Genomic DNA, 24,476 nt, shown 5'->3' with positions numbered 1-24,476 from the left:
CCTGAGCATGTGAATTGCAGACTCTGGGCCTTAATTTGTTTTTCCTGAAGCTAATAGGGTGACCTGCATGAGACTGGCTGATTTTACTTCAAATATATATCTATCCTGGCAGGAACACTACTAGAAATTACTTTTTAATTGAACATCACTTTTATTCCTGTGATTCAAACTATTTTAAAGCAAAATTAACTTTGAGTGCCAGGAAATTTGAAGCTGTATTACAATAGCAGATCTTAGAAACAGTAGTAATCAGAAATGGAGAATGAAAGCTTCCCAAAAAGGTTCTGTGCACAGTTCACTATATTCAAATCACAGAGCTAGCTGTGCACTCACACAAGCTGATCAAAGTCAGAATTGGCACTTGCCCCTGACAAAACAATATGCAAACAATAACCTATAATGAACACAGTAGAGGAGATTCACTTTACCACTCTAGATGTATTCATAGAGTGAATAAACATGCTGTATCTTTCAGGTATAAATTCAGAGTACCCAAAAAGTTATCAGTTAACATCTTCAGTCCTTTGTTTTGCATGTTTTGTCCATAAACCAGTAGTATAATAAGAGACATTCTTTGCATCACAAGACCAGGATTTCATTGTTACTCATGTGTCTGTGTTCATGTCCTCTCAGTCGTCTGTCCTGCATCCTTTGCTGCAACTTGTTCCCCAACTTCATGAGAGAAGACTGAAGAGATACAAAGCAGACGTATGTAACTTTAAACTATGTATGCTTGCTGTGACCATTGGTGCCTGGGTGGGGGGCACACTGAAATGCTCAGTCAAGGCAAACTGCAAAGAATAGGGCAGACGATCCCCCAAACTGGTGGTTATTCTATTAGATTCATTAAGGCAGCAACAAAACAGCTTCTACAATACCTCTCTGGTTACCCCAAAGCCAGAAATACAGTTCCCTTAAAGCAGTCCAGCCTTGCACTCCCACCCACGCAGCCAAGTCAAATATGATGAAGATTACTGAAAATCTAGTCCATCATATATAAAGTTCTACCAATCCCAAGAAATCGGACACATTACCCACTAGGTCAATGAATATTTCAGATCTTATCCATATAATCGCTTACAGCCAATTCTTATTAACTAAACTGAGATTTAAAAGAAAAAAGAGTATTGTGATTAAAAGATTATACATACAGATATGAATAAAGTTCTTAGGTCAGTTTCATAGTAAAGATGGTGAGCTGATGAGTTGCAAAAGGTTCTTTCCAGAATCAGTTCATTGGTTTATAGTCCAAGTAAGCAGTCCATATATAGAGTATGTTCAGAATTCTTCCATGAGAATTAGCAGGGTAATCTGGACTGGAGTGGAGACCTCAGTCTTGTGACTCAAGCTTATCCTGACCAAGCTTAAGCAGATCTGAGATACAGGATTGAGGCCTCAGTTCTTTTATAGATCTCTGACAGCAGGCATTCCTTGGGTGAAGCATTGTGGCTTTGAAGTAAAACCTCCTATTTCTTATAAGTAATTGGTTACATTCATAAGCAGTTCATAGGCAGTTTACTATAAACTTCAAATTGAAATATAGACAATTTTATTATTACACCCAAGTTTCATCTAAATGTTAATATTCCCTTTTAATCTCTGAATCAATAGAGTATAGTAACAAAGAGGAACCATCTGTTACAACCTTAACTTCTAACAAGATATAGGTAACCACAGACAAATAAGATCACTATCTTCTACTAATTTTCTAACAATACAAGTCTGCATTTCAAAGCTCTAGTCTATCTAACATGGCTTTGTTAGCTATTAGGTCTATAAGGAATGGCCCTAATTACCATTTATTATAATATGTCTTTAAAGGCAGCATTTGGGTCATTTAGCCTGCTTTCTTGCTCAGTGTCACACTTGCACTCCTACATTGTGTGGTTTCATTACGTCTTTCTGAAAATATCCTATTTAAGTGTTTCTGATCATAGCATTTTTTCAAGGTGCATTATCACATCATGCTATTTAAGTGAGGTTTTGTATGTCCTATTTACTGGAAAATACTCATGCACCTTTGATGCCTTTTTAACATTTTAAAAAGAGAACTAAAATAACATACGTTTAATAATTAATGCCTGAAAAAAGACTGACATATGCCATATCCTGAATAATGAATCTAGATTTTATACAGTTTTTAAAATCTCAGCCAAGTGTTGTGCTATCATATAGCTTAATTTTGTCTAAGGGCCCTCTTTTTTTTCTTTTAGAAGACTGAACAGTGCCTACTTATTAAAATGTATTTATGACTTAAATTCTTGTAACATCAAGAATTTTCCTAGTAATTACAGACAGAAATATGGCTTCATTTAAGGCACAGGTCAGAAAATTCCCTCTTTTTAATTTTTGCCCAGAGCCTCAAAAGTCTTATTTTTCCAAGTTGTAGAAACATGGCCTTTGAGAATATAGATTCTTCTCTTGCTTTGTGCCTCTATTTTTAATAAGCTTGTTAAAAAAATTTAACTAGTGTAAACTGATCCAAGATAAATAGATCAGAGAAAAATCTTACTTAGTCTGTAGAGTGTGAGTCTCCTCTTGCTTACATTAGTGTAAATTGGGAATAATACCTTTGAACTCAAAGGTGTATACACTAGAGTAAAACAGATAAAGCAGGGCCATCCGGGGGGGGGGAAGTGGGGCAATTTTTGCCCCTGGCCTCAGACCCTGCAGGTGCCCCGCAAGCCACTCCGGGTTTTCAGCGACACTTCAGTGGCAGGCCCTTCACTCACTCCGGGTCTTCAGCGACACTTCAGTGGCAGGCCCTTCACTCACTCCGGGTCTTCAGCGACACTTCAGTGGCAGGCCCTTCACTCACTCCGAGTCTTCAGCGGTGGGTCCTTCAGTGCAGCGCAAGACTCGGAGCGAGTGAAGGACCCGCTGCTGAAGTGCTGCTGAAGCCTCGGAGCGTCGCCTGGTGAGTACAAGCGCCGCAAGCGGCGGGAAAAAACAAAAACAACCTCCTCCCCGACCGGTGGCAGTTAGGCTGATCTACCGCTGCCAAAGACCCAGCCCTGTCCCAGGCCCCCTGAATCCTCTGGGCGGCCCTGGGTATAAGTGAGAGGAGAATCAAGCTATGGACATTTTCCCCAAAACACTCTTAATTCCATGTCTTATTTTTAGACTCGAAGTACAATTAATCCATTAGATGTTTTGCAGACTAAAAAGTTTTATAGGACTCTAATAGAAATAACAGAATCATTAAAAAAAATCTTCCTGATATTAATATTGCTAGGGTCTAGGGTTTATCTGTCCTGGTTCCACAATTTTCTGTTGCTTCCAAGGTTTAGCCTCCAGCCAGGTCACCTTCCCATCTATTCCCCTTCCAGGTTTAACAGAAACATCCAAATATAAGAAAACTCAGTCTAGTGGCCTCAAAGCTCAGTCCTTGGCCTCTGCCTGGGACTCATAGTTCTTAGCCTCTTTCACTCCTAATGCCTGTACTTCCCCTCTTAGTCTAGAGAAGAGGTAGGGGAACCCAGGCCCACCCTCTCGTCTGGGATCCAGCCCATGGATCTTGTTTTACAGCTATACACTTTCCTTTGGTCCCTTTGCTGTTCCTATCTGTGCCCTTTACCAGGTCTTTACAAGGTCCCCATCCTGGGCTTGTGGCTCCTTATGCCTTCTTCTTAGCCAGATACAGAGGTGCTTTCTCTGCCAGCAGCTGGGATGCACTGTATTTCAAACAGTTTCTCCATCTCTTACTTTAAAGCAATTGGTATCTCCCTCCTTCAGGATCTGGAGTTGTGTTTCAGGCAGTTTCTTTGACTCTTGCCCTGTGGCTGTCAAGATCTCCCTCCTTTAGACAGGAGTTCCTGCAACTCTCTTTTTCCAAGTTGGGGTTTATGCCAGCAGTAAAGCATAGTCAGCTTCTCCTTCAGCTGGATCCTTTTCCCTAATTAGCCCTCCACTTTGGAGGGTTCATCAGCTCAGCCTTCTCCTGCCAGTCCTTGTCTTGCTATGAGGCAGGATGCAGTATATATATGCTGGTCCCTTTCCTAGAGCTCATCCCAATTGGCTGGGAGAGCGAAGCACTTTGCCCTACCCACTCTGCAAGGCTCTTGGGACCTTAAAGAGACAGTAATAGGATTCTTTCTAAACACTGCTTATTCCAGGCACCATTTCCTCTACCCCAAAACCTCCTTGGTCTTTGCCTATCAGACATCTCAACATCTTAAAGGGGTGGTGGCTCTTAAAGGGGCCACTATCCTTAAGAGGGCAGCTCAGCCAGTCACAAATGTGTAGATGGGTTCTATCATGAAAGTTACTGGGAATTCTCAAATCCTAATGAAGCCAACTGAGCACATCTGCAGTCAGCACCTTGCTGAATCAGGCCCTTTAATTCTTGCAGTCTCTGAACTCTGTATATATCCTCCGGGAATGTTGTAAAATTGTTTCTGTTGGGCACATTGTCATATTATTTTTGTTACCAATTTAGATCCCAAACCTGCAAACACATACTCATGTACTTAGCTTTAAAGATTTTGACAGGTTCCAGTGTGGTAGCCGTGTTAGCCATGTTATCAGGAAAAACAACAAGAAGTCCTTGTGGCACCTTAGAGACTAACAAATTTATTTGGGCATAAGTTTTTGTGGGCTAAAACCCACTTCATCAGATGCATGGAGTGAAAAATACAGTAAGCAGTAGCTATATCACAGCACATGAAAAGATGGGAGTTGCCTTACCAAGTTAGGGGTCTGTCAAGGTTTCTTTCCCCACTCTGAACTTATGGGTACAAATGTGGGGACCTGCAAGGACACTTCTAAGCCTAATTACTAGCTTAGATCTGGTATACACTGCCACTACCCAGAATTCCAATGTCTGGGGCACTCTCTGTTCCCCCAAAACTTGGTCCCCTCCCTGGGTTGCCTTGAGGGACTTCACCAATTCCCTAGTGAGTCCAGATCCAATCCCCTTGGATCTTAAAACAAGGAAAAATCAAAGAAAGAAAAGGTAAAAATTATCTCTGTAAAATCAGGATGGAAAATGCTTTACAGGGTAATCAGATTCCTATAGACCAGAGGGCCCCCCCTCGGCCTTAGGTTCAAAGTTACAGCAAACAGAGGTAAAATCCTTCTAGCAAAAAGAAACATTTACAATTTGAGAAAACAAACATAAGACTAACACGCCTTGCCTGACTAATTACTTACAAGTTTGAAACATATGAGACTGATTCAGAAAGATTTGGAGAGCCTGGATTGATGTCCCGTCCCTCTCAGTCCCGAGAGCGAACAACAACAAAACAAAGAGCACAAACAAAGACTTCCCTCCACCAAGATTTGAAAGTATCTTGTCCCCCTATTGGTCCTCTGGTCAGGTGTCAGCCAGATTTACTGAGCTTCTTAACCCTTTACAGGTAAAAGAGACATTAACCCTTAACTATCTGTTTATGACAGGGTCAGTGCTGATGAGGCCAATTCAATTAAGGCAGAAGTGGTCTATTCTCAACAGTTGATAAGAAGGTGTGAGTATCAGCAGAGGGAAAATTACGTTTTGTAGTGACCCGTCCACTCCCAGTCTTTATTCAGGCTTAATTTCATGGTGTCTAGTTTGCAAATTAATTCCAGTTCTGCAGTTTCTTGTTGAAGTCTGTTTTTGAAGTTTTTTTGTTGAAGAAGATTGAAGTGCTCTCCTACTGGTTTCTGAGTGTTACAATTCTTGATGTCTGATTTGTGTCCATTTATTCTTTTGCATAGAGACTGTCCAGTGTGGCCAGTGTACATGGCAGAGGGGGTTTTCTGGCACATGATGCCATATATCACATCGGTAGATGTGCAGGTGAACGAGCCCCTGATGGTGTGGCTGATGTGGTTAGGTCCATCATAGGAATAGCATATATTAACACAAGTTCCCCATCTTCACGACTGTCTTGGATGGAGTTTTTTCTTTATGGCCTTATGAAGCAAGCTGGCGTTTTCCCAGGATGTCTCTCTGATGCACAGACAGCATTTGTGGCATTTTCAGAGTTTCTGAGACCAGAAGGCCATGCATAACTTAGGGTATGTCTATACATGGGAGTGTGCTTCCCATGGGAGGGGGCTACTGCCTGAGTACATATCCATCCAAGGCACTAGGCAGGAGGGCTAGCCCCTCCTGCCATTCACACCTCTATGGCTACATTCTGTATTTAGACATACACACTTTAGAAAACACCATCGTAATTAAAAATGCAGTTCAGACAGAAAATAAAATCTCAAACATTTTTGTCAGCATATTTCCTTTTTCTGTGGACTAATTGGAACACTGTACTGTAACTATGCATAGTTATCATTTTCCCTTGAAGTTTAATACAAATTCAAAAATTGGAGGCCTTATCAAAGTTGTAGACTCCACTGGGAACAGTAAATTGCATTCTGGAGGGCACATTCCTCCTCAGAGTTTTTAGGTCTTTGGAGAGACAATATATTTCATCTGGGGGAGCTTCAAAAATGCCTGTGATAAACTTGTTCCTGGCTAGCTTTCCAACTTACTAATGAGACAACTCTGTTCTCAGCATCTGATGTAGATTCTGCATGAGAGGCTTGAAAATGAGGAGGAAGTGACTGGGAAAGAATGAGCTTAAAAACAGATTTTTGTTCTTCCTTTTCTTGAAGAAGCATTTCAAAGTATCTTAATGCATCAAAACACTCATAGCAGTATTAAGCATGAGTGCCTTACATCTGGGGTGAAATATGCTATTCATTTATATTCATTCTTTATACAGAATTATCTATGAACATTTCTGTTTCTCTTCTTTATAAAGCTGTCGCTTTGTGGATCATACATTTCAGTTTTTGCATAGTTTTGCTACTCACAGATATGTCATGACAAAGAATTCAGACAACAGGGAAGCACACTCTACCATCGATTATGAAAAGGCTGCTCTCTTAATAAAATGTTTGTATTTAGATCCTTGCCCATTTGATATTTTGGCTCTAAGAACATCAGCTCCATTTGCTTTTTTCCCCAAGAGATCTTGAGAGGATACACTGAAGATGTACAAAAACTACTTCAATAGTCAGTTGCCTTCTAGCAAGAAAAAGATAAATAACAAATTTGTATGATATCATTCTAATGCAGTGAACTTTTAAAGTATATGGAAGACTCTCATCAGAGTGAACAATTTTTAAGAAGCAGGGAAGAGAAAGCTATTAATAAGTAATAAATCACCTAATCTAAGAGAATTCTGATTATTTTAAATGTCTTTTCATCAGTTGTTTGGAAATGTGATCTACAAATGAAAATTTTTGGAAATGTGTCAAAACAGAAAAACATCAGATTGATGGAGGAAGCAGAAAAATGGAGTAAAGAGATGTATTATGTCTGACTCAGGGGGCATAATGGAATTCAAATGGAATCTGGACTAACAACTAGAACCAAAACAAGAATTAATATTAGGCAATAAAGTTAGATTTTAAAAATGTAACAAGAAATAACTTAGTCTGTACTTCCTAGAAAACTGCAGAAGATTTCATATTTTGTAAAATTCCATAACTTTGTCAACATGCTATAAAAGTATCTTAAAATGCTAACTCTGCTATACAAAACCCCATACCTTTCCTAATAGATCTTCATGAATTGGAAAAAGATATGCATTTCTCTTCTTAGCAGGACTATAATATTAACATTTTAAAGCAGTGAACTATGTTGTTTATATCTCTTTCAAGAGTGCTGTACTTGATCTTCCACAGTAACTATTTCCTGGGAATTACAGATACAGGTCTGTAAATCTCAGGTTGCGTCTACTCTGAGTTTCCTGTAGCAGGGGATTTTAACATTTTAAAGATCTGTCTATAGTTATTGTCTAAATACCATGTTCAGAGAAAGGATGGTGTGTCAATCTTGGGGCTTGATTCTCCTCTTACTTAAGCCAATGTTAAGTAGGGTAAGTGTGATCATTAACAGGCCATTGCTCCTCCAATTCAGATGTCCTTTTCTAACTTGGTGTTCATTGTGTTACTCCTCCTTAGAAAGGGGGACATTGCCATGCATTTTTATGAAACATTATTCATAAGGCAAAAAAATGCAAAGTGATACCACATTTAATGACTTTTGATTTAATTATTTATTGGTAATGTGATAGGGCCAGGATTACTGGTGGCATTCCCTAGTGGGCATTTGTCCATTTTCTTTTGGCGACTGATCAAGTCAGCAAGGGCAAATGAGACAAACGCAGACTTTTTGGGGTGGGGGGAGTCAGGACGGCTGGGACAGGGCTTTAAAAAGGGACTGTCCCCGCCAAAATGGGACTTATGGTCACCCTACTAATGACAGGGAAGTACCCTCAGTCTATCTCTTAGTCCCTGTAGGTAGCTCAACCTTGCCATGAGGATTTCAGTATCTCTATCTTCTCTTTAGTCCTGGGAGAGGAAATAAGGTTTACGTCCCTTTATGGCAAGGACGTTTGGTAGGGGGGCCGGGCCCTCCCACTCCACTAGGCTCTGACCCAGAGCCCTATGAGAGGCAAACAATGTCAGAAACCAGGAAATGCCTGGGCCACTTCCTACTATCCCCAGCCTCCCAGTCCATTTTAAAATATCAAAGGAAAAAAACAGGGTAACTGAACCTTCAGCGCAGCGGGTCTCAAGTGGTAGTCTCTTCCTCCCAAGCAGAGACTTCTGTGGCAGCATGGATCAGGAGCTTTCGGGGCAGATCTGTCCTATTCCCCCATCTCAGTTGTTGGCTTCATTTTTAAGCTCCTTTCTTCAGCTGGAGTGTTCAGGAGGACAGAGTCACCTGGGCCCAGAACTGCTCCTTACGCCTTCAATTCTATGAGTCTGTGAGACTCTTTCCTTATGTATGATCTGCTTTGCAGTAATTATTTTAACTTCTCAGTGTTCCTTGGAAAAGGTCCTGCAACCAATGGGCATTTTAGGATATGGAGCAATTTCAATTCTGCCAATTTCAGTTCAGAAACCAGAACAAGAGTGGAATTGGAAACCTCGTGTAGCAAAGGGCTTGTACTTACAGTAGAGTCCATTTTCTTAAATGGAAATGCTGCAGAAAGGAGGAGTTGGAGAGATTTTATCCAACTCATTTTCCTGTCTGGAACACTACATAAGCTCTCAGTTCACTGGGAGCTTCTGATCAGATCTCCACTTATTACAACCTATGTTGCCACCATTTCTAAGAAAAAATCAGAGGACTATGGACACTAGATATTTCTAGGAAAGAAGACTAAGAATGTGGTCATAGCGGAATCAAAAATCAGAAGGTGCCACCATCAAAATAAGCTTCAGAAAAGGATGTCTAATACTTGGGTTATATTAAATATCAGCACAGCTTTTTTGTTGAGGGAAGATGGGGTGGGGGCTGAACTGTAGCATTTAATGTTATATTAATTATATTATACTGGTCTTTTGAGACCTTTGCAAGAGTACTATTTTAAAGTGCAATAAAGAACTTTTAGTGCACACCAGCATGGTCTACATGGACTAATTAATGCACAACATGTTACTGCACTTTTAAAATTGCAACCACACAGTGCGTATTGCTGCTCTATACGGACAAGCCCCTAAAGTGTGATTTTTTTTTTTAAAACAGATTTAGCTAAACTGGTGCGAAACCCTGTTTGCACACATGTAGTTTGGTTTAAGGGGGCATTATTTTACTTTAGCTTAAGTCAATTTGAAACAGGTTTAAGCTACGCTGAAATAAGCCACCCATAAACTGAAAAAGTGTCCACACAAGAATTTGTACCAGTTACATGAAATTGGGTTAAAATCTATTGAAGTTTAATTAGTGCAATTTCAGTTTGTAAACAAGACCTCTGTGTGATGAATCTGTACTTGTAGGTACAATTATTTTGGATTTCTCTAATAGGCATAGTATGACATTTATTATATAAACTATAGCCCTGAGGTGTAGTAGAATGGTATGCTATTAAGGAAGATGATCTAGCAACAGCATTGTCTAAAGGAAGCTTTATGAAAAGCTCAGGAAAATCATGACATTATGCATACCATCTTGGGGAAGCATAGCTGAGGTATACTGCTGAGTCCTCTTTTGGCCTTCTCCCTCAATATTTACTTTGGCACAACTGTTCTATTCAAGGACACTCATTAATATGCAAGAACAAAAGATTTCCCATGGAGGATACTACGTTTTAAGAAGTTATCCTCTCTTAGACTGGCAGGGATCACAGACATTTGAAAGGACCTTTTCTGCAGAATACACCGGAAGAACACTGGATAACCCAGTCAACTTCTAAATAAGGACCCTATATCAAAGAGATGTATTCTACAGCAGGATCCAGGTGTTAAGTGACAATGAAGTGTTGCTTGGAATTATTGTATTTATGATCAGGAGTCAGAGTTGTTGGAGAACATCATGTAGGATGGGCCTGTTTGCTGCATTCCTCTGTTGTGCACTGATGCCTTGGGATACCTATTTTGAGTGGATGTATCTGATTAACTACAACCAGTTGATGAGAAAAACAGCCATGCTGCTGAATGTCCATGCATCTGCAACCCAGTGAACATTGATTTTAAATGGGAGCTGTCAAGCAGAAACTCCTGAAAAATCCTATAGAGAACCACTCTGTATACTCAAGCTGAGAGCTGATGCACTCATGCAGGCTGCAGTAAGTGGTAAAGTACACATCACTTTAACAACTATTTGATCTTTTTTGTTAATTATTTTATCATTGTTGTTTTTTATCTATTCTCTGCAAGTTATGATTTTAATTATTGCTGTTTGATAGCATGTACACACTTTTTATTACTCTGTATCACCTCCTCCTGAAAACGTAGTACTCTTGCTGAACCTATTAATAGTGCAAGCTTATTTACACTGTTAAGTTCTGTGACAACACTTTCATTCATTGGCTCTCTACTGTATTTACCCCATTGCATCTTTCTTCTCCTTCCCCATTTGCTAGCAACTTATAGACTGCTGCTCCCTTTAAAGAATGTACCTCTCAAACAAGCTGGAGGGAAATAGAGGTGACTTGATACTGGTATCTACTGTATTTCTATGTATTTAATTATGTTACAACTTTCCATCTTTCAGTATTTCTTTGCTTTTTCTTTCCTCTAAATCTAGTGTAACACGTACTCCGATAGCACACATTACATAATATATATATATATATATATATAAGCAAACCAGAGAAACCACTTTAAACACTATTCTTTTAGTCTTTTCAAATAAAAACTAGTATAGTTGATATAAATATATATAATTGTAGAAAGAAGCATATGATGTAAAGAAAATCATACAGGCAATCCCTACAAGTCAAAGCATGACTGGTCCATGGTGATAACGGTGTACCCTGTGACAAGTAAAACAGGGTCCCATCATGCTTTACAAGACTTGAAAATTATGTACAATTTTCTTTCTTGGAGAAGTTCCTGGGATTTGGGGAGTCCTGTGGTTGGAGATGCATGAGGCCATCCTGATCAAAGGGATCCTCTAAGTACTGTTATAGACTTCTGCTGACATTAGGAGCTATCAAAACATGGTTTTCTATTGGAGAATTCTGACTGATTGTAATCTGTGATACCCTGATGAAGAGACAGTTGTTAATGAGGAGATACCAGTGGTGGTTGAGAGAGTTCATGATAAATGGATGAATCTAGACATAAGGGTGTTGTGATAAGCATAAAGTTTGAAACATTTTGTCTCAAACTTTGATTGGATTAATGTTAACAACAAACATCTTCGTGAAATATTGGCTTTCAAAATGGACTCTACAAATATTGAGCTTAGTTCTCCTGTCACGCCCAGGTAGTACTTAGCCAGATCTAGTGGTGAGCATAAGATTCCACAGTCACAAGACAAAAGTCAAAAGTCAGCTAGGTCAGAAGATCAGAAGCAGGAGTCAAACTGGAGATACAACCAGGAGTCAGAGTCAGGTTGGGTCAGGATGCCAATGAGTCAGAGGCAGGAGACAACTGGAGGTCAGGAATCACAGGTCAGATGCCAGGAGTCAAGCCACATTGGAATGCCAGGAAGTCAAGCCAGGGGAGCTGGAGCCCCATTGTTCAGACAACTTTCTGTTCCTGCTGCTGACTTAAAAAGAGCCAGTGGGCCAATCAGCTGTTCTAAGGCTCCACCAATAGGACCTCAGGCAGAGCCTCAAACTGGGGCTGGGCTTTGTGGTCCTAGGTAAGCAGATGTCAGTAGGCTACCAGGTGGAGGGTTGGAGCAGGGTCACTCTCATAAATCAGACCTGATTTTCAGACCCCTGGGTCATGAAACCTACAAATTCTCTATACATGGAACTTTCAGTGAAGCCAAAGGGAATTCCATGTCTGGAGGGTTTTCAGGACTGGGCTTAATATGACAAAATGGAATTTGTTTGTTCATCAATCTTCCTTACTATATAGTTGATTAGATCATTGGTTCTCAACTTGTGGGTCATGAACAGGTTCAGAGGTCAAAACTCCCCTTTTCTTTGCAGCTAGATGTGGGAAGGAGGGGAGTCCTTAAACCCATGAATTCTGAGAATTCTCAAGCTGTCCCCAAGCACAGTCACAAATATGAGTGCTGCAACTTGGAAAGTCAAAGCCGAATTCTGCTCAGCTATGTTGGTGTATTTCTAAAACAATTCTGACTCAACTGAGTCAAAACTGGAAACAAAGTTTGGCCCTCAAGGGTTAAAAGGTTATTCCTTGTCAAAATTATTTCTGAAAATGCGTTCTCTTGTATTGTTTAAGAAGGAGAGAATTATATATAAAGTATGCCTATTAGGGGATCAGAGGATACAGTGGTACTATATAATGGTTGTATTATGTATACAGGCAGCCTCATGTGTATTAAAGAGAAACTGCTAGAAACCTTCTCTTTCCATCTCAATGTTGAAATGAAATTAATACAAATAGCATAGAATTTTATTTTTTCCTTGGTGAGTTCTGGGTATTGTTGTATTTGGACAATTTTATTCAAGTTTGTGTGTTTTTGAAATGCATTGTTATTTCAGGAGGAACTTCAAGGAACTGGAGGGATTCAAAGCAGGGGCTACTTTTTGTTCAGGGTATGGTGGTTATTTCTTTTTCAAACTGATTGTTAGGTTGCAAAAGGTACAGTATTCAACATCTGTGAGAGCCAGGGGAGCTTGTTTCCTTTGCAGCACTCATTATAGTAAAGGATCTATCTGCATTCCCATTATAAACACCTAGCATATTTAGAGGTGCTTAGCACTTGCTACTTCTATTGAGCTCTATAGGTAAACTCTACAGGGCAGGGAATGTGTTTGTACAGTGACTAGCAAAAAGGGCTTGGCTAGAGCCTTTGGGTGCTACTACAAAAGAAATATTAAATAAAAATCAATAAGTGTTGTCAGAGCTAGGCACTTTTCAGGATTAGATAGTAATTGGATTGTAAATATTTACCCTTGACAGAAGTGTGTGTCAGTGTCTTGACATGAGAACATTTTCTCCTACACACCAATTGAAAAATGTTTTTAATCTACTAAAATGGATATTCTGAGATTGTGTCTAAAACTGATTTTCTAAAACTTTTCTATCAAAAATACAGTAAGAAGTTTTGGCATGCTATCTTAATGTATGCTGAATGGATATGTTCCCATGCTATTTTTTAATAAACTGTCAATTATCATGTGTATAATCCTTGAACTAATAAGGATTGAGAGCTCATGCATACAGACATAAGTCATCCTTGTCTACCTGGTAAATAAAAGCTTTATTCAAAATAGTATTTCTACATGTTACATATAATTGATGCAGTGCCAGGAGAGAGATATACACTAGTAGTTTGTATTGCAACAAGATACACACTAGTCCTGATTTTCCAGTTTGCTTGTATTTTGTCTTGTCATTTGCACTTCAGCAAAGTGGATGTAAAAAATACCTCATCAAAATACACTTAGTCCATTCTAAAATTAAGCTGTTAAACATTTTTTTGGTTTCTTAACAAAATGGATTAAGTTATGGGTGATAAGTCTTCCTTAATATAGAGTTTCCTGGCTTTTGTTGGGTAAAATCTTCATTTTTTTTTTCGTATTTAAATATGAAGCTGGCTGGCAAATGGTACACATTTTGTATATTACATTTCTCTAGTATGAAACTTGGAGTTAGAGAGTTATGATTAACTGAAAGGGCCAAATAAAATTCAAGGGTAAAATAAACAGTGGTGTACTTTACATGTCAGATAACAGGTGGTCATTCTGAGTCTGAACCAGCTCCTGTTACAGTCAATGGCCGTTGTTCCATTGACTTTAATGGAAGCTGAATCAGCCCCTCATTGAGTATGCAAAATTAGTGAAATGTACACCACTGGAAGGGTGAAAAGGATTTAGCAAGAAAGCAATTAACAGGGCAGTGTAAAGTAAATGAGACCCTGCCAACTCTGATATACTACACATGACTTTGGCCCGTGTATTCACAAGTGTGGTACCACTAGGACTTAAATTGTAATCTCTTAGGGTATGTTGTCACTAGCAACGTTAAAGCATTGCTGCGGCAGCGCTTTAACGTGGCTGTGTAGTCGCGGCACCACCAAATTCAAATTCTAGAGGACTAAGTAGGGAAGCGAATTCCAAAGCCAATGATGCCTCATTGATAATTCCCTGCTGCAAACCCCTTTCCATTTATAGGGGACTTTCAACTCAAGTGTCTCATAAGACCTCTCCAATAGATAAAACCCAAACCATTCAAGGTTTTAAAGGTCAAAAACAACACCTTACAGTTAACCCAGATCAATCACTGATCAGAGAACACAGGTGTAAAGTACTATATGTTGTGGGTCTGTGTATTCTGCACTTGCAATACTAGACAAATAGCAAAGGTTTAGTCCCATTTGCAGTTCATTGCAATAATCTAGCCATGAGGTAACAAAGGTCTGGATAACCAGGATGAGAGTTGTGTGAAAATGGAAAGGGGAGGAAAGAACGGAAAGTAGTTCCTTGTTCCCTCTTCTCCTCCCCCTTTACAAACTCAAACAGAACTGGGCACAGTCTGGCCCTCTGTTTTTAGCAGTTGTCAATTTGCTGTACAAACAGTTTCCAGAAGTTGAAAAGCATTGGTAAGTGTTCGTTTCAATCTGCCTTTAATGATCATTATCCTAATTTTAACTGAGAAATAATCTTGTAAAAGATATGGTATAACTCAAGGGATTTGCAAAATGCAGTTGATACAGGATTACTCTGGGACCTTCTTTAAACCCTGGATGGTTTTACAGTGTTAATTTCTTATGAAATATTTCTTGTTTTCTAGCCACGCAATGGAAGGAGATCAGCAGGTTTCCGCTGAAAAGGTATTTATTTCATATGTCATCAGGCTAGCACACTAAAAATAGGGTAGCTGTGGTAGCATGGGCAGTGACTAGCACAGGCTGGCTGCCCCAAATATGAACCCACGTGAACATGATGGATACATACTCGAGGTGAGTAGCCCATGCTACCACAGCTACACTACTATTTTTAGTACACTAGTAAATTTAGTACACTAGCTAATGAGAGCTAGTGCTGAGTATGTCAACCTGACCTGGGAATCAGATCCCCTGCTCCAACTGTACGGTAGCCTAAGAATCAGGCCATAGGTGTCTCAGTTAAAAATTTGAGGAACCCAAAATATACGAACAGTTTGGAAAGTTACTATTTATCAGTGACAATATATGAACCAAACCAAATCCAACTTAACCTGGAACCTGAAAGTCAAGTTTGTAGAGATAGTGCCAGTGACATTTCAGGGAGGGGAGATTTACAGAATTGTAATCTGTGAAAATTTAATCCAGAAATCGTTAAAGAAGAATGAACAGGAAACCCCACAATGTCATTTTTATAATTATTTTTCTGAGTAGAACTTCACTACAAATCCAATTATCATCAAGGAAAGTTGCATGTGTATACTGAGAAGAGAACAGTCCTTTGCCTAAATCCAGAGGTCCTTACAAAGACAGAACTCATATTGAAACGAAGTAAGGACTTCAGGATTGGACCCCAAACATGTTAGCTAGTTGAAAAAGTTTGGAAAGGTACATGAAAGATTTCCTTTACCAATCCTATGATTCAGTATTTGAGTATCTTTTTATTCCCTTTATTGTATTTTAGATATGTAGAATCACATCATAACTGTATTAACAACTACTGTTTTATTTTTTTTTCAGGATTTTTATTCCTTACCAGAATTAATGCTGTGGGAATGCAGAATACATGGACATAGTGTTTTGCTCACAAAAAATATTTCCTGCCACTTGTACAATTCTTAAAAAATCACTAGAATGTAAATGTTCCTAAATCAGATTTTGTTACAATTGCCAATGTTTCTTTAATTTCTTGAGTATATTAAAAGCATCTTAAAATTATTCAATTGATTTACAGTGTCATATATACAACTGTGTGTAATGAAAATCTAAACAAAAAAATTAGTGTAAGATCCTTGCATGCAAAAAACATTGTCCCTACCAGTATTGCTATACACATTTATTTTTTGTTGTAAATAAAGGCACTCAGTAGAGAGTTGTTTTAAATGTGAAATTTTTATTAAGGAATTTTCTATTTTTACACAGTGCATTTTGAGAGTAGGCATTTTTAAGTTAAACTAACAGCATATTATATTATATGTATAAATATATATACATACACATGTGTGCATATATATAAAATTTCTGTGCAGATTCACAGTCAGATAGTGCTCTAGTGTACAGAGATAAGCCTGAGTATGTTCTCATGCCTAGATAAAATAAGAGTAACTCCATTTAAGTCAAGAGACTTGCATCCTTGTAAAACATGTGAAAGAGGAAAATCAGACCCTATACACACATGCGCGCACATACACACATATACATAAAAGCAAGCCTAACTTTCCCCATATGTTGATTTTTCTAAAATAGCGCATGAAATCTCACTCTTCCAATATGATTTTCGTTGCAATGCCATTGTATATACAACTGCATTATTACAAAAAACTGTACCTGAAGAGCCATTAGAATAGTATGCAATTGGGAAAAAATGCAAATACTTCAGCTAAGAAAATGTTCCAAGTAATCATTTCATTCATTTTTTTTAGGAAGGATGAACAAAGAAAGTGGTGCCCTTTTCAAAGAGTGTTTTCTCAACCTTATTTAATTTAGATTGGCAAAATGAAACAATTTGTACTGTTTTAGAAGAGAAATAGCTCTACTTTATTTAAATTAAAATATAATCATAACTTAATTATTAGCTAGCATAACACAAATGCATTATGGCCTTGATTTAGGAAAATACTTAAGCACATTGATGTGGAATCTCTCTCCTATGTGAAGATAACAAATACTTCCCACAAGAGCAGAGCTGGCCTCTCAGTCTTCATAGCTTGAATCCATGTTGTCAAGGTATTTTTCCCCCAGTTTGAACTTTAGCATCTAGAAGTGGGGACCTGCATGGACACTTCTAAGCTTAATTCCTATTTTAGATCTGATAGCGCTGCCACCAGCCAAAATATAGTGTTTGGCACACTTTCTGTTCCCCCAAAACCTTCCCTGGGGAACCCAAGACCCAAACCCCTTGGGTCTTAAAACCGGAAGAAATAAACCATCCCCCCTCCTTTCCCCCTCCCCGACTTTCCCCTCCCTGGGTTACCCTGAGAGGCTACACTGATCCAAACTCCTTGGATCTTAAAACAGAGAGGAATTAACCATCCCCCTCCCTCCTTTCCCCACACCAATCCCTATGAGTTCAGACCCAATCCCCTTGGGTCTTAAACAAGGGGGGAAAATCAATCAGGTTCTTAAAAAAGAAAGCTTTTAATTAAAGAAAGAAAAAGTAAAAATTATCTCTGTAAAATCAGGATGGAAAATGTTTACAGGGTATTCAGCTCATATAGACTAGAGGGACTCCTCCCCAGCCTGAGATTCAAGTTACAGCAAACAGAGGTAAAATCCTTCCAGCAAAATACACATTCACAAGTGAAGAAAACAAACATAAGACTAATTCACCTTTTCTAGCTAGTACTTACTATGTTGACCATGAGAGACTGTTTCAGAAAGATTGGAGAAACCTGGGGTGCAGGTCTGGTCCCTCTTAGCCCCAAGAGCGAACAAGGAACAAAACAAGCAGCACAAACAAAGACTTCCCTCCACCAAGATTTGAAAGTATCTTGTCCCCCCATTGGTCCTCTGATCAGGTGTCAGCCAGGTTTACTAAGCTTCTTAACCCTTTACAGGAAAGAGAGACATTAACCCTTAACCATCTGTTTATGACATGTGTCTCAGGGTTTGTTTTCATTAACAAATTAAGTTGTGTCAGAACATGATTTTGAGAGGTTATGGTAATTAACATAATAGTAAACATAACATCACTTAGTGTTGACAGGTATTGTTGTGTTTAACATTGTGTCTACTGGTCATTGTTAGAGTTCTTACTCGAGTTACCCGCTACCTGCTGACACAATAATAAACAGTCTGTGTCTACACTGAGTACTAGTTTGTGTTAACTCTGTGGGCTACAATAGATCATGAGGTAATGATCCAACCTGAGCAAAGGCCAGCATGTTGCTGAGCAACCCAGGAAGGAGACTGTGATTTTGCTAACTGGCTTCTGGCCTCCCCATTGCTTCCAGGAGGAAGTAAACTATCCTGCGTCTATATGTGGTGCAGCATACACCTGCTAGTGTACCAGCACTGCTACACTACCCTGCATAAGCGGTAACAGAGATGTAGCAGCTTTGCGGAACCTTCTTCCCCTCCTGCATTTTGAGTAGTGGTATGTATAGCTGGCACAAGACAGTAAGGGAGTTATCACAACTCCTCAAGGTCATATTCTAAGAGGATGAAAGTTCCCAGCGTAGCCAAGACCGCAATGCTTAACATTCTATTAGTTACCATGACTCCTCAAAGTCCTGCTGTAACAAAACCTAATTTACTAGCAAAGAGATACCCTCAGAGAGATTTTCACCAGCAGAGCTCTCCTCAATCTCCCCAGATGGAAAATCTATGTTCTTCTTAGATGGAATTTTGAATTACTTCCTGATATGGGCTGGTCTCATTAGAGATTTCTTATATGAACTAATCAGTTCAAATCACTATTTATCAAAAACCAGCATTGAACAGATAGTTTTTTTTACAAAAGTAATACAAATATTTGGAATACATGCTAGACCAAGTTGTTGTGAATGAATCCAATAAGCTATTTGTATCAAACAGCATAAATCAAAATACCATGTTATTTTAACCCTCGTTTCCTCTTTAGCTATTTGTCTTTTAATTGACTGTGATTTCTTTAAATGGCAATTCAGCAAAAGAGGACTGGTCTAGTTTCAGCCTTTGTATATATTTGATAAATATTTCAGACACAAATAGTGTAGGCCATATTAATTCCATCTTTAGGTATAGAGGGAATAAAAATTGCTGAAAACCCACTAAAATGGGCCAAAATCTGTCTGAAATTGAGTAGCTGCTATGCTTAGCCTATTACATATATTGCTTCTTGGAGTTCCTAAGCTGTAAGGACATATTACCTGAATGTCCCGTGAATCCACCATTTACAATCAGTCCTAGTGATATAAAATACATACAGAAGTTACAGTAAAAGTTGCTAAATATTAACCACCAACCTTTGGTTTGTTATGAAATATACTGGCGATTCCAAATACCCAGGTCAGACAGGTTCATTAATATGGTACAGAAAAACGTTATTAAGGTTGATGGAGGCGCCAGTCCTTTAGAATCAGGCAATCTACCACGTGCAGCTGTTTTTACTGAGCGCCACTGTCGCACACCCTTCCCCCACGTCCTTGTGTGCTGCTATTTAGCGTTGCTGACCGAGGGGACCAGCTAAATTAGACCATTAATCGCCTCCTTCTGACATAACCCAGGGGCTGAGGGCGGAACGCAGCACAGAGAACGTGCCAGTTTTCGGTGCATCTGGCGTACGGGGTCACCTAATTTACACATTGACTCTCGCTATGTATTTCTACATCCACCGCAAACACGCACTTCTCAGGGGCACACTCGAAACCCTTCGGGCCGCGAAGACCTGGGGGAGCGCTGGATGCAACGGGAGCTCCCGCGGGTTTCACGGCAGGTGATTTGCCCATGAGACAGAGAGAGGCGGGAGGCAGCCGAGCATCTCCCTCTATTTCCCGACGGAGAGAAGAGCAGCAGGAGCTCGCGCACCGCCCGTCAAACCGCGAGGATGGCGCTCGTGCGCACTGTAGCCCAGCCAGGTTCTAACGGCCGCTGAGGACGCTGATTTGAATACGCAAATAACCGTTCTCATGGGCCCGCCCACTCCTCTGTTTCTATGCGGAGACCGTTCTAAGCAGCCGAGTAACTGCTCGGGCTCGCGGCTGTGTCACAGCGAGGTGCTACAGCACCAGCCAAGGGGGGCTGAGCCCAGCGACAGGGACAGTGCCACGTGACCCCCGCCCCTCCGCAGGGCCCAGCCCTGACACCCCGTCCCCGGGGCCGCGAGTAGAACCAGCTGCATCGGTGGGGAGAGCGAGTGACACCCCCACCCACCTCGCGTGTGCCATGCAGGTGAAAGCAGAGCCTGACTCGGGGAGGGCAGCCGCCGACACTGCAGGCGGACTGGGGTGCGGGGGTGAGCCCAGCTGGAGGGGGCGGAGGCGGGGTGGGAGAGCTGAGCTGGGGGGTGGAAAGGGGAGGAGTGAGCGAGCCGGGCTGGTTGGGATGGGGATGGGGATGGGGAAGGGGCAAGGGTGGAGGGGTGAGTGGGGGAGCTAAGGGGTGGGAGCCAGCTGTATGGAGAAGTGAGAGAGGAAGCTGGGGGAAGGGCAGGCCGCATGCACCCACAGGCAGGGTTGCGGGGAAGGTGTGTAATTTCAGGCCAGGGGGTGTCCGACACGCAGCAGTGCTGTGAAGATGCTGTCAGGGAAGCTGGATGAAAAGGGTGACACTGGAGGCTGCTGAGCAAGATGTGAAGCTGTACAGCCGTATCAGCGGTGTGGACGGATTTATAAGAGCAGATGTGTGAAGGTTAGGGTGACCAGATAGCAAGTGTGAAAATTGGGACGGGGGTTGGGGGTAATAGCACCTAAATAAGAAAAAGCCCCTTAGTATTGGGACTGTCCCTATAAAATTGGGACATCTGGTCACGCTAGCGAAGGTGTGGAAGCTGCAGCCAGAGGTGGGGGAAGCTGGCACTGGGGAGGGAGTGCCACAAAGATGTGGACACTGGTGGGGAGGGAGCTGTAAGAAGGTGTTGAAGCTATGACGGATGGAGGATTTGGGTGTGCTGGTTTTCAGGATACCCAGGACTATGAGTTAGCTTGTTACCCACCGCCTCTAGTTGTAGGGATTCTTGCCTATGGTGACTGGAGGTTAGCTCCCTGATGCCACTCAGTCATCCTCCTGCAGGCTCTTACAGCCATGTCTTTGCCTTGCAGGTTAACAAGAGGTGCACCCCAGTCCCTTTGTCTATCTGAAGCATTCCCCTGTGGTTTCCAGCCCTGGTACTGGCTACTCACAGAAATTCCAGATTCTCTGCTCCCAAAGGAGCATTGTACCCTCAGTTTACGAGTTTTATATTAAATCATCATTCCTGTATAACACACTGAACTTATGAGCACTTACAATAAAATCAAAGAAGGTTTAAGAAAGAACAAAAGTCCCACTGGAAACATGAGTGTGATGGAAACAAATGGTTGCAATACATAGCAAAATAATAAAACAAGAACTAGGATGTATACTTATAGTTAGTTACCTTTCCTATCTAATAAAGCAGCAGTTCTTAACCAGGGGTCTGAGGCTCCCTGGGGGGCCGTGAGCAGGTTTCAGGGGGTCTGCCAAGCAGGGCCGGCACTAGACTCACTAGGACCCAGAATAGAAAGCTCAAGCTCCAAGCCCCAACCCCGCCACACTGGGCTGAAGCCGAAGCCTGAGCAACTTAGCTTTGCAGAGCCCTCTGGGGCATAGAGCCCTGGCCAACTGTCCTGCTTGCTATCCCTTAATGCCGACCCTGGCTTTTATATGGAGAAAAACTGTGTTATGGAACAAGTCGGGCCTGGAGTTTTTATAGTATGTTGGGAGGGGGACGGACACCTCAGAAAGAAAAAGGTTGAGAACTTCTGTAATAAAGTAGGTGTTTACCCCAAAAGTACGGTCTGTGGCAGAGATAATAGATTGGATCCTAGTTCGCTATGCTTGAAACACCCCTGTACTCAACAAGATGGCTCCTTAGTGAAGGGATACAGAGTGTCTTTCTCCACACTGATATATTGAATCAGTCTTTTGTCTTTATTCACAGACAGGATGATCCTCTGTCTAGCATTCCTTTTTTCCTCCAAGTGGATTTGATTGTTTGTAGTTGTCATGCTTTTCCATTGACAGTTCTGGGATGGAGCAAGGACAATTGAAGCTTGTGTTACATCACTGGCTGATCAGAAAGGGGTGACAACTCCCTCCCACTTGAAACATATGATTCCATGATAACCAAGTTGTACTTCAGTATCATAAGGCATAGTTTTCAATATAGTTATATTATTCCTCAAATATTACCCATATGCACATCTTGCAATGATTATGCATATTGGTATGTTTTAAGCTTTCAGTAGAGATCTCACATGCTATCCTTCATGGATATATACTGTGAAAATAGTGTATTAAGTGTAGTGAGTTTGTCATCTGAGATAGGAGTTGCTTGTAAAGAACAGTTTGCCTGTTTGCACCAATGGGGCTTCTGTGTCACATTGGGTATGTAGGAGCAGGATTTTATAATGTCCCATAAGAATTAATGTATGATTTGATTTCATCCTGTCAGCCACCCTTTTTGAACAGCAGAAAGGAATGACAGACCAGAACAATCCTATGACCGATTATAGTCACCCTTTTGTTTTAGGATAAGTTATAATGTTTACTATGGTTTCCTATATGTATTACAAATTAGGCACTCTAGTTACATATACATTTATTTGTTTTAAGGTTTTAGTAAGAGACAGGATCTTGTATTGTATCTATGTTAAGGAGATTAAATGAATGTTGAGGGCCTGAAGCCCCAATGTGAATTGGTTTAGTTATAAGATTTAGCAAGGCTTGATTTACAGTGTATTCTGCTAAATATACAATACTGCTGTCTGTATACCTTTGAAGGTTTCTGTAAGAGATTGTTTGTGTGAATGAGGAATGCATGCATCAGGAAAAGATAAGGTGTGAAAGCCGTCACAAATGTCCAGATGGTCAAAAAGAAGTGAGAAACTTGGAAAGACCAGAAGGCAATCAGAAAACATCCATTGTATCCGATGCTAAACATATTAGCAGCATTGACGACCTCAGAGGTGAGGCAGGCACCCCCAAAGACGAGACAACAAATAGGAGATAACGATGGGAAGCCCAACAATAACCATCAAATGATAACACCACTTAAGGACTAATGATTATAGGATAACATTGCAAAATGCATGGACTCGAAAAGGAATTTATAACTATAAAGCTAGGGCGTTTTGCTGTGGAACTCTGGATTCAGTCCTGCAAAGCCTCGGAGCATCGGATTGCGACCAACAAGAGCCCAGGTCCACACTCGTGCTCAATCTAACTGGCCATTAGATTGACTCGAGCTACAACAGACTGGTAACTATAAACATCACTGGCAGAACAGTGTGTGTGTGTGTGTGTGTGTGTGTGTGTGTGTGTGTGTGTGTGTGTGTGTGTGTGTGTGTGTGTGTGTGTGTGTGAGACTGAAAAGCATATGCTAACTGTTGTATTTTCAATAAATGCTGTGTATTTGCCTTCCTCTGTAAAGACCCTGTGTGCTTTGTGTAAGCACAACAGGTGAAAGTGTCAACACTGTGGAGTGTGGGAATCCATACAAATGAATCAAACCTGCAGATTGTTTTGTGGGGTGTGAGAGTAGAGGGAGCTGCCTGTATCATGATTAAGGTTAATATTTTGTCATAGGTATTTTTAGTAAAGGTAAGGAACAGATTGCAGGCAATAAACAAAAATTCACAGAAGTGCATGACCCTGACTTTTACTAAAAATACCCAATGGGGGGGGGGGACAAATAGAGTGCTGCTTGGGTGCTTACAGCTGCTCCAGCCCAACTGCTGCTGTTCCTGCAGCAGAGGCTGACCACTGCTGCTCCAGCCCCAGAGGGGCTGACCCAACCCTGGCCAGCTGCTTTGTCGGGCCACCAGCTAGTTGCTCTGTTGGCAGCAGCTCCTGCTCTGCCACTTCTTCTGTGGCAGAGGCTGACCACTGCTGCTCCAGCCCCAAAGAGTGCTGACCCAATGTCAACCACTGCTTCAGCCCTGGGGCCACGGCTTCAGTGACCCTGGGGCTGACATCTGCTTCTGCCCTGCCCCAAAAGCAGTCATAGAGTTCCTGGAAAGTCACAGAATCTGTGAACTCTGTGACAGAATCGTATCCTTAATCATGATCGATAGAACTGGAGTCAGAGGGTCAGTGTTCCCTGGGGTCAACTGTTGATGGGACACCAGGGGAACTACTGGAGTTAGGCTGGAAGCAACTCAACCACGTGGACAGAGCAGTCCACAGAGTTTAATAAAATTGCACTTATTCAACTTAACCTGCATTCAGCTTCAGTCTTTGCAAATGAAACATGGTGGCAGCATCTGACCAGTGAGACTCTGAAGTGCAG

General features: G+C 40.9%; 2 protein-coding genes across 6 annotated transcripts in view; both read left to right on the top strand.

Moving 5' to 3' along the window:
* Positions 1–16,319, top strand: part of NMU (neuromedin U) — a 34,487-nt gene extending 18,168 nt beyond the window's left edge. For 3 of the 5 annotated variants that reach the window (XM_030564264.1, XM_030564263.1, XM_030564262.1), the window contains 4 exons: positions 634–708; positions 12,903–12,956; positions 15,157–15,196; positions 16,049–16,319. In XM_030564264.1, coding sequence (XP_030420124.1) covers positions 634–708; positions 12,903–12,956; positions 15,157–15,192 — 165 coding nt within the window. In that variant the 3' untranslated portion in view covers positions 15,193–15,196; positions 16,049–16,319. The remainder of the gene's footprint in view (positions 1–633; positions 709–12,902; positions 12,957–15,156; positions 15,197–16,048) is intronic. The other 2 variants (XM_030564266.1, XM_030564265.1) reach the window with 2 other exon arrangements.
* A 3,860-nt stretch (positions 16,320–20,179) lies between these two features.
* The window catches only part of PDCL2 (phosducin like 2), a 48,134-nt gene continuing 43,837 nt past the window's right edge, over positions 20,180–24,476 (top strand). Inside the window, exon 1 of the mRNA XM_030564890.1 lies at positions 20,180–20,398. Within this exon, the coding sequence (XP_030420750.1) occupies positions 20,393–20,398 (6 nt within the window). The 5' untranslated portion in view covers positions 20,180–20,392. The remainder of the gene's footprint in view (positions 20,399–24,476) is intronic.

This window comes from Gopherus evgoodei, chromosome 5 (assembly GCF_007399415.2).
Source record: "Gopherus evgoodei ecotype Sinaloan lineage chromosome 5, rGopEvg1_v1.p, whole genome shotgun sequence".
Taxonomy (NCBI): Eukaryota; Metazoa; Chordata; order Testudines; family Testudinidae; genus Gopherus; species Gopherus evgoodei.
The sequence above is the reverse complement of the archived record's forward strand: the minus strand, read 5'-3'. Positions and strand labels throughout refer to the sequence as shown.